The sequence below is a fragment of the Silene latifolia genome, chromosome 6 (genome assembly GCF_048544455.1).
Source record: "Silene latifolia isolate original U9 population chromosome 6, ASM4854445v1, whole genome shotgun sequence".
NCBI classification, from domain to species: domain Eukaryota; kingdom Viridiplantae; phylum Streptophyta; class Magnoliopsida; order Caryophyllales; family Caryophyllaceae; genus Silene; species Silene latifolia.
The window spans coordinates 20,885,246-20,896,024 of NC_133531.1; the positions used below are offsets into that span (position 1 = coordinate 20,885,246).

A 10,779-nucleotide genomic window follows, 5' to 3' on the forward strand; every position below is an offset into this window, starting at 1 on the left:
CATTATCGGATTCAGTTTCACTGAATGCAACTTATGCAAGTAATAGTGTAAATGTGGGTTTAATAATGATTGGTTTATGAAATTTGTTATTACATGTTGGTGGTGATGGGGCAAGATATTTCGCACCACGGAAATCAACATATCGAAAGAAGGTCAAAGATATCCACAAAGAAGTCAACGACTTAGACAAATTTTTTAGCCGTCTGACCCATCATCTATCTGTTAGCTTCTGGTCTCGGCATGGCAACCTGCCAAAGGGACACATACCCGCGCACTCATATCCAAGATCCCCGGCGGTGAGCCAACGGGGCCCGCCTGCCATAGGTCCTCGGTAGGGGTAGATCAGTCTTTCCACCTGCTAGCCACTTGGCCACTACGTGACAAAAGGTAGAAGTCTATAAATACTCCTCAACCTTCATTGAGGAAATGATCCACAAAACCTAAGAAATACTATTCATCTGGTATTATCTTCCTTATCTCTCTACAATATACATTCAGCCAAGTAACAACTTATCCCTTAAGTTTACTGACTTGAGCGTCGGAGTGAGTACGCTTGGCACAAAGCCAAGCCCTTAGTTCATTCATTGTTGCAGGAGAGGCCGAGAGGAACAATTAAGGATTCAACCAAAGACGACATTTTACAAGCTACGAGTGGTAACGAATATCTGCTCTGGAATTACACCCGGAACAGGTGGATTTGGAGATGGAAAAATAATGTTTCCTTAAGAGAGATAAAAATCCGACATATCTGATTGAGTTTTTAAACCGGCAATTCGACACTTCTAAAAGTGTCTTTGACAAGTTTTCATTTTTATCTCTATGACAATTAGTCTTATTGTAGATAACTTTATATCTGTCTAAAGATTTAGACGGGTCAAATGTGTTACCCTTTTCACAATAAGACAATCCCCACCATCCCACTTGTTATTTGTCTTATAAAAATGATGATATATTTAATCCGTTTACAATTTTAGACAGATAATGTCCGTTTAAAGTGAGATGTTGTGATGACAAATGACAAGGAGCGAAAGCGAAACAGCACACAGCGGTAGAAATTGCCATATACCAAATCATCTCGTCGTCATCGAACAATCCAACACTTTTCCCTCTCACTTTTTCCAAAAAGAAAAAATAATAAAAAAATCTCAGATCCCCTCTTTCTCTCTCTTCAATCTCCCACACCACCTCCTCACTTCCTCTCTCTTCCGCCATAGCCGACTCAAGCTCGAGCTCTATACACACAATCCACTGAAACTCAACCTCAATCTCCCTCTTACTTCACCGATACTTCATCAAGCGTTGTGTCGTTGAAAAAAGCTTTCATTTTTGGCGCCAAAGCGTAACAATGGCGAACTTGCGGCGGCGCCACCACCGCAACAATGGCGGAAACCTTCGTATAATCCGTCAGTTTCTTCCTGCTGCCGCTGTCGTATTCGCCGTGTTCTTCATGTTGTTTTTCGTACTCTCTTTTCTCGCTCCTCTTCCTCGCCATCACATTCTCAATCGCCGGCGATCTTCATCCGTAATTATCTCTCTCTTTCACGAATTTGAAATTATTGCGAAATTCGTTGTTTTCGGTTTCGTTTTGGTGTTTGATTGTTATTGTGTTTTTGATGATATTACGCAGGAAGACGAGAAATCGAATGGAGCTTCGGCGTTCTCCGTTCCAGTTAGGGATTCAAAATGACGATATTTCGATAAATTTCGTTCGTTTTTTGAAGTTTTTGGTTGTTTTGATGTGTTTTTGTGTATTACTTGTGATTGTGTAGGCGACTGGAGGAAAATCTAAGTATGATATATGGAAGTCGAGAGATTCAGAGTTTTTTTATGGATGCAGTAATTCGAGCCGTAAATTTGCTAGTATGTGTTTTCTTTTTGCTGCTGTTCTATACTTCTATAATGTTGATTTGATCTATGACTCGAATGTCCGATGTCAGATACTTCTGGTATTATAATTTCAGTAATCAGAGCGAATAAAATGCATGATGATTGATGAAACCTGCGAAATTTTATTTGTTTAGTGGTGTTTGATTTTTGCATGTCATAACTAAAGTTGCTTGAAGTTGAAGGCTCGGAAATTTTGATCTTCGTATCAATGATTTCAGTTATCTATTGTATACCTGTGTGTAATAGATTATACTAGAGGGTATGATATCTAGCAAAGTGACTGCTGACTGATGTTTTTCACTATTGCACCATTTGCCTCTTGTCTGAACTGTCGTATGGGTGCTTCCAGAATGCTAAATAGAAATTTGATTACAAATCTAAGTCTTCAAAGTTTACATTGGTATGGAGTATGGACTATAGATGGCTTATTTAAGAACCTCTTATATGTGTATCAGTACGATATTGAGATGTTATTTTGATTCCACATTTAGCCTAGCTATTGCTGCTACTTGATAATGCGAACATTCGACGTCCCTTACACACAGTTGGCGAGTGGCATTGGGACTGTACTTATGCGAACCTTATCATATTTTAGTAGATCCTATGGTTATTACTTGCCTAAATTATGATTCCTGGTATTGCAGAAGCAGATCTTATCACACGTAAAAATCGTTATTTAATGATTGCAACAAGCGGAGGCTTAAATCAACAAAGAACTGGGGTAATGATATTTTCTTGGTTGTTTATGGCATTTAATTCATTGTTTATGTCATTCATTTGGGATTACTCAGTCGGTATTCCATGTGGCAATCTTTTGTATATCTTGCTAATAGTTAAGTCATTCGTAGATTCTTGCATGACTTATCTTTTAACTATGTTTTTCTAAACAATGACGTGTTCATCTTTCTTCACTCGAAATATTTAGACAATTATAGGGACGAGTTATAGTAGAGGTACATATGCATACAGTGTTTTCAATTTTCATATATTTTGTCTAATCATTTGACGTTCCCAATATTGAATGATACATGCCTGAAATGGTGCCTTTTCAGCTTGCTAAATAAAAAAACAAAAAAAATCATGTCATGATACGTTAGTATAGTTTTTTTTTTTTAATTTGCAGCTGTATGGGTTATGATCTGGAAACTTAATATTATTCACATTAGTTACTTTTAAAACCATGTAACTAAGATTTGCACAAATTCAAAAGGGAAATCAACTTTTTTCTTGTAAAAACAATCATCTACGATATCCTAAATTATCAAGACACAGAAAAGGAATGCAAACCATGTGAAATCACCTGGCAGACTTGAGCAACAAGATGGCCATAGTAAACCCGGATAACCAAGTCCAACTGGTTGAGCAACCCATTTAACATCTCATTTAGGAAGAAATATTCCTGTCAAGTGTCAACAAAACTAAAAGTGATATGGAGATAGTAAGCACATATATTAGGTGCCTGATAACTCCACTTTACTGCAATGTTCTTGACATTGGAGATACTGTTTTATGTTGTAATGTACACATATTTGCATAATTGTTCTTTCACAGCATTTAGTACCCCTAGGTTCCAAAGTGGATTTCTATGTTGTAATGTACACATATTTACAAGTACATATTCTGAAACAACAATGCTACAAGAGTTGGAAATTTTTTCGATGGGAATGTATAGGTTATTAGGACCCCTAGGTTCCAAAGTGGATTTTTATAATGGATCACTTCAATGCGACAAGACACATACTCAGAAGTTTTTGGCTTAACTGTTATTTCACTGCATTTAGTACAGTCTTAGTTGGTCAATACTCAATAGGGAGGATGGTCTGATTCTTTTATTTGATGTGTTTGTAACTGTTATTAGGGAGGGCATCTAAGCTGTTAGTTACTTTTAAAAATAAAAGCAATGCTTAAGTTTTAAGTTGATTACCTTTGGAAACTGCTGATTCGAACTTTTTTACAGATAGTTGATGCTGTTGTTGCAGCTCGTATATTGAATGCCACCCTGGTTGTTCCAAAATTAGACCAAAGGTCTTACTGGAAGGATGCGAGGTATGTTTTAAAACTCTTGGACAACTTTAAGTGCCCTGCCTTTTGCAAACCCTAACAATCTTCAGATTTGCTGTATGTATAATGCTCTTGCAGTAATTTTGAGGATATCTTCGATGTTGACTGGTTCATATCCACCTTAATAGATGATGTAAATATCGTGAAAGAACTCCCTCAAGGACCGAAAGTAACAACAATGCGTGTTCCCAGAAAGTGCAATGAAAGATGCTATGAAAAACGGGTGTTACCTGTTATAACGAAAAGGCATGTAAGTCTTCTGTGCATGCACCTCCTTTTTTTTTCCCTTTTTTTACACTTCTGTTTAGATTGGTTTTATTCTGTTTTCCGCACCTTCCCCTCTTTGTGATTTCTGTTTGATAAAGTGGCGATTTTTTGTTGCTAGATACGCATATTGTGCTTTAATTCTGACCTTGCTGTGGAATGGCTGTAATGTTTTGTTGTAAGATGTCACTTTCTTCAACAGAACACTAAAAAAAAAATTCATCGAGTTTCCAGCATTTAACAATCAGTTTAGTATTAATTGTTATGTTTTGCTGATTTGGTGAGTTCAAGTGCGACGCTTGTTTGTGGATATCGTGTAGCGGGATCATTATGTCTTTTGACATTTAACTCTTTTCTGCCTTGTTGAATGAGACAGGCTGTTCGGCTTACCAAGTTTGACTATAGGCTTGCAAATCGGTTGGAGACAGATCTCCAAAAGCTAAGATGTAGGGTTAACTATCATGCTGTGAAGTTCACGAGTCACATACAAGGGATGGGGCAAGTATTGGTGCAAAGGGTGAGAGCCATGAGCAAGCATTTTATCGCCCTCCATTTGAGGTAAGCTGTTATATCTTTGCTTCTTTTGTTTCTTGTTGCTTTGTTAATAGAATGTGTTCGAGCCAATCAGCCAAAGACCAATTCAGGCTATAGCCTTCAAAATATGATGGAATAAATCAAAAGGAAAATTGATTACTACTAGTCTACTACTACCTAACATAAACCCACTTTTGATATTTGCTACCTATATAATAAATCAGGTGATAAATTGCTACCTAACTCCAATTCTCAGGTGACTTAAACATGAAAAGATCATTTTGCCCTTCATTAATACTAACCTCTCACACCCTTGCTTTTACTTGTGTTATACCCACCCCTTTTGAAACTACTACCTACTACCTTCTTCATTCAAATTCCCGAAAAATCCTCAACACTCTCCTTTGTGATTATAATCCCAAAATCAAAACTTTATTATTTCTCTTGCATCATCAGAGGTTGAGTCTTATCTCATTATAATCCCAAATCTTAAATAATGGTTATGTAATGGTATGAACAATTACCGTTTTGTTTGAATCCAATGTTATTACTGTCACTTTATCTTGTCAATTTGGTTGAACTTCAGGAGCCATTGTCATAAAAAATTATGAACAATGCACTTTTTCTGTCAAAAAGTATGAACCTTTGTTGATAAATTTACAACATCATGCCAATAACTACAACAATTGCAATCCTTTTTTGAAATAAAGAACACAAATTAGGACAATAACAACATGCAATCCTTTTTTGAAATAAAGAACACAAATTAGGACAATAACAACATTTAAACTGAAGAAACCTCTTCTTTGGGTGTGGACATCTACAACCTCGTTTGCCTTCAACCTTAACAAGTTATTAGCACCCTTCATCTTCGTGTTTTGCCTTCACCCAGTCAACATCTTTTGCAAAAATACCTACAAGAAATGCAATCAATTTTAATAAAACCTAATTCAAATTTTTCCTAAATTTTGCATAAACCCTAATTTAAAGAAATGAATGAAATTTGCAACCATCAAACATAAAGTGAAGAATGGAGAAGAGAAATACCTGTCGAACTATGTTTTGAGGACGAATAGTTTGGATTGATCTACAAATTTGGGTTGTCGAAATAGAGTAGTTCTCAATCTCCAATTTTGGTTGTTGATGGTGTTTTGTTCAATGAAGAAGGAGCTATGTTATATTGTAAGTTAAAGGGAAGGGTATAGAGGGTATATCGTTCTGTTAGATAGGGAGATTCAAATAAGCCGGAAAAATGACGTGGAATTGGGGTTGGATAGCAACTTATCTCCTGAACAAATGTCAAGGAAGTAGTTTTTAACGTTCTTTTTATTATTATTATGTTGGTAGCAAATATCAAAAGTAGGTTTATGGTGGGTAGTAGCCTAGTAGTTATCAATTTTCCCTAAACCAAAATGTTCCCTAGTTTTTGCCCTTCTTACGTTGGAAAATAATAGCTGGTTAATATACTTCTCGAGTAAATTTCCAGGAGTAAATTTCCATTATGCGTGATACTGTGATCGAGAAATAGTTTTTCTTTGTTTTCCAACGTAGGTCTAAGGCTATGTACATCAGTCACCTTACTCCGATTTAGGCAGGACCCTTTAAGGTATGACTGATCAGTGGAGCATCCGTTTTAGTAGTTTTGACTCGTCTTTTTTTTTTGGGGAATAAAGTTGCGAAGACTCCAAAGAGACTAACGTCTTGTTTGTATGGAAGGATCTATTAGGAAAGGTTAGGAACGGAGATAATTTCCCTTGATTGATTAGAAAATTGGGTTCACGGGAAGCTGAGGGATCAATTAACTTTTCTTGAGGATGGAATGATTGGATCATTAAAATGGGTTGGACGACTTGGATCCATGTTCCTTATATGCTACAGAATACTTTACGAGTTAAGTAGCTTATTGGATAATTTTACTAATATTAGACCCATTAAGAGCTACGCCCGCAAGATTTCAACAAGAGTGTTTTGGGATAATCTACTCTCCCCCAAACACTAATATTGGCCGGTCCACTTAGGGGAATATCGTGAAGATTTTTTTTGTCTACCTAATGCACTAAGAAAACTATGTGATTAGAGTAAGATTAGGAGTAATGGCCTTTCTTGTTATCTAATTAGAGTTGCACGAGAAGGAAACAAGAGGCTTCCTCAACTTTATACATAACATATGGCTGGACCGGCTGGTTACATGTGTGACATAAAGTGTAATTTCTGAATGTATTTGTGAAAAAAAAAATCCTCAAGAAACCCTAGGCATAAGAAAATCCTGAAGGTTTATAGCAATTTACTGTTGGTGTATTTTAAGGATGTGGAATGCAATTAACGAACAATATTTGGACCTCAAGATCTCAACCTACACGTCATGCACGACTGGACTGAGGGAACTTGTGCTTCAAAGTGTTATACTTCTTGTCTCATATGAATCCTTAATGATTAGAATCTGGACTTAGGCATCTAAATTCTCCGTCGTTAGATTAGATACCAGCAAAGTTATCCACCAATAGTCATGTTTGACTAATCTTGAAACCGTTGACAGACAGGAAAATGATTTGAAAAATAAATGAATTGCCAAGCACGCCAACTAGAAGTACTGAAATGTATTATTATTTATAAATGTAGTTTGGAATGTTAGGATTTTCTCTCATTGAACGTGTGCTTGTCATATACCTTATTACAGTTTCTTATATTTGTTTCATAATCATAGCCTCAATCGCTATGGCAGACTGCTTTACTCTGGCTTTATGCTGCAGATTTGAACCTGATATGCTAGCATTCTCAGGATGTTACTACGGGGGAGGCGACAAGGAAAGGAAAGAATTGGGTGCCATAAGACGAAGGTGGAAAACATTGCATGTAAGACTTCCGCGGCTTTAAAGTATATTGATGCACCTTCGTCAGTACTTATAGTTGTTTGCTTTTAGAAACTTTTCACTCTGGTGCCATCAGGTCTCAATATTCACTTCGGCGACTTAATTTCGGAGATATTTCACATTTTGGTGACCTAAAGATTGCATTTTTTATTTTTTTTATTTTTTTAAATTTGGTAGCCTAGGGTACACCATAGTCTTCACCTAAAATAAGAACTTTGCAGCGTACTGAATTGACAAAGTTTACACTGAAGTATTTAAGGTGCGGAAACTACTCCATTTTTCTCATTTTACCTCTCCATTTATGGGAATTGCATTCATTTAGCCCCAATTCGGATCTAGCTACCTTTTTATATTCAAAATAATCATTCTATACTCATCTCATCCATGTGCAGTGAAACGACTTCATAGTCCCCTACTTGTTCACTCTGTTTTCCTATCCTCAAACTTTGTGCCAAACACCATTGGCACTAAATGAAAATGTTTGATGGAGTTACTACACTAAACTATTTGCTATTTGGATGAAATTTTGGTGATATTACAATTTGGTCACCAAAATGGGAGATAAGATAACTCAAGCTTCTTGTCACCAAAGTGAATTGCAAAGTGAATTAGCCCAAATTTCAAGGCACGAAATGAAAATTATTCTTATCTCATTGCTGTCTATGTATGTCAGTTTGGTGCAGCATCTTGTCAGTTCAAAGCTGATAGCACCTTTTAGTGTTAAATTTGTTTTATATTGAACGAAACTAACTATTACTTCTCTACATTTGCTGGTCCAAATCGTGACCCTTTGGTTTCGAGTTTGGGGATGGCCTATCTATAATTTGAGGTCAACTTCTTTCTCAATTTTAGGAAAAAGGCGGCAATGTAGAACAGCTTTATAGATAGCAGTTTTCCTTTTGCACTTCTCCAGTAGTCTGCTAACTTGGTTGATCAGTCAACATTGCTGATAAGGTAACTGACTGCTCATAATACGATGCAGGGAAATAACCCAGAAAAGGCAAGGAGACAAGGAAGATGTCCACTCACACCGAAAGAAGTGGGGTTGATGTTGAGGGCATTGGGTTATGGTAGTGATGTTCACATTTATGTTGCCTCGGGCGAAGTATATGGAGGGGAGGAAACATTAGCGCCACTGAAAGAACTCTTCCCTAATTATCACTCCAAAGATAATATAGCCAGCAAAGAGGAGCTAGAATCATTTTCCAAATTTTCCTCTCGCATGGCAGCTCTTGACTTTATTGTTTGTGATGAAAGTGATGTCTTTGTTACTAACAACAATGGGAACATGGCAAAGATCCTTGCAGGGCGAAGGTATTCATTTGATCTATTATGTTACTATAAATGCGGCAATGACTCACTACTCCTTGGTTCCTAGAGTATGACGACTAAAGCGAAAGACTGACCTGCTAAACTAGATGTGCTTTTTATTTTAAATTATGTTGCTTTGTGACCGAGAGGTTACGGGTTCAAGTCCTTGGAGCGGCCTCTTGCCAAAATGGCAAGGGAAGGCTTGCCCCAATTACACCCGGGCCCTCACCTGGGACGCCATCGTGCACCGGGTTGCCCCTTTTTTTATGTCGCTCGTTGCTCTTCTCGACACAATTTCAGTATGAAAGTTTTGTGAGTCATCCAAAAAAAAAACATTATAAGGCCCCAAGAAGAGAGAAGGGGGAGCATCAACTTAGGGTTTTCCGGTCTTTTCTTCAAAAGTTACATCGAGTGACGGCTTTTATGAAATACGAGTCATTTGATGCAATCTTATTAGCTTAGTCTTTGTTCTTAAATCATGGATGATGACAATTCAAGTAAAATGATTCTTTGAATTTCGCCTTTTTGGAAAAAGAAAATGATTTAGTAGACTTCCAGTGCAATTTTCAACAAGGGTCAATCCAAATAAATCTACTTGGTTTAAAACAAATTAAGTAAAATGACTCACTAGTAGCTGTTGTTTCTCTAAGTTAGAGGACAAGATCTGTTTGAATGTTAACTCGATTATATCTCGTGTTTCCAGGAGATATTTTGGACATAAGCCTACTATTCGGCCAAATGCTAAGAAATTATCCAAGCTCTTTGTAAACAGAGGTAACATGACTTGGGAAGAATTTGCTTCCAAGGTTCGTTCTTATCAAAGAGGATTCATGGGTTTGCCAAATGAAGTAAGACCTGGTAGAGGTGAGTTTCATGAGAATCCTTCTACATGCATATGTGAAGATACCAATGCTAAGGCAAAGAGAGATGCCAGCCTCCGTAAAATAGGGATGGGCAAAGACACTCGAAAAGAAGAACCAGAGGATCGTGATATTGACGATGATATAGAAGTTACAGATCCAGATTTTGACGATGAAGTCACACCCCAAGAGAGACGAACTATGAATGAAACCACTTTGGATTATGATGGAATTACATCGGATGAGCCTGAAATAGAAGATCTGTTGTCCGACTAGGGATTTCACTTGCATCTAACTATCACACATTTTCTGGTTCCGAGAGGTATCTTTATTATTATCATGTCTTGCATCCTCCATAAGGTGAGATACTACACCTTGCTCTACAAGTTTAACTTGTAGGTGGCTAGGATCCACATGTAGAGGAGGCTGAGATCGCTGTTTGAGAATCTGTACAAAGTTTAATTCCTGACATCTAGCGATCACCCTATGAGGCATGCTGTGGAACGTGGAAATGATTTTGGTGTACTAAATGGTAAAGGAGATTCCCACCCCTTTTGACTATGGACTTTGAAGAGAAGTTCCTGCCGCGGTTTCTTATAATCAATAGATAGCTGTAGATTGTTTTCCCCTTTCAATCAATAGGATAGATTTAGATTGTTAGATATCCCTTTTTTTTTTTTTTTTGCTTAACCTTCAGATCATTTAGGTTGTTTCGGAATATGTACTTTACTCATTTTGCTTTACATTTTTAAGTATATGTACTGGCAAGCTCCTTTTTGTCTCAGCTTTTGGCTCCTTTTAGTGCATTAGTTCTAAGTGACAGTTATATTCCCCAACCAAGTAATCATATACCTATTCATCCTCGGAGAATATCCAAGTAGCACCAGTGGTATTACCAATTCCCACTCAGTGTTACTACGATTGCATACTCCGAGTTCATGTTCACAGATTCATAGGCTAAATCTGTTTTATCGATCTAATAGTAGGAACAA

At 37.1% G+C, this 10,779-nt stretch overlaps 1 protein-coding gene across 1 annotated transcript; it reads left to right on the forward strand.

Annotated features, from left to right (window-relative positions):
- Window positions 1-1,095: 1,095 nt before the first annotated feature.
- Window positions 1,096-10,571, forward strand: LOC141586502 (O-fucosyltransferase 16-like). Its single transcript, XM_074407751.1, has 10 exons — window positions 1,096-1,522; window positions 1,628-1,669; window positions 1,770-1,860; window positions 2,532-2,608; window positions 3,845-3,933; window positions 4,027-4,198; window positions 4,589-4,770; window positions 7,497-7,599; window positions 8,599-8,930; window positions 9,631-10,571. Exons 1-10 carry the CDS (start codon window positions 1,346-1,348, stop codon window positions 10,061-10,063), a joined length of 1,698 nt encoding a protein of 565 aa, XP_074263852.1. The 5' UTR covers window positions 1,096-1,345; the 3' UTR covers window positions 10,064-10,571.
- Window positions 10,572-10,779: the final 208 nt, after the last annotated feature.

What these genes read in the sequence shown, in the direction of transcription:
- LOC141586502 (XM_074407751.1), top strand. Translation starts at nt 1,346, where the DNA reads ATGGCGAACTTGCGGCGGCGCCACCACCGCAACAATGGCGGAAACCTT. An exon ending in ATCGCCGGCGATCTTCATCC is followed by an intron (nt 1,523 to 1,627) that starts GTAATTATCTCT and finishes GATATTACGCAG; the next exon opens with GAAGACGAGAAATCGAATGG. An exon ending in AAGATCCTTGCAGGGCGAAG is followed by an intron (nt 8,931 to 9,630) that starts GTATTCATTTGA and finishes TCGTGTTTCCAG; the next exon opens with GAGATATTTTGGACATAAGC.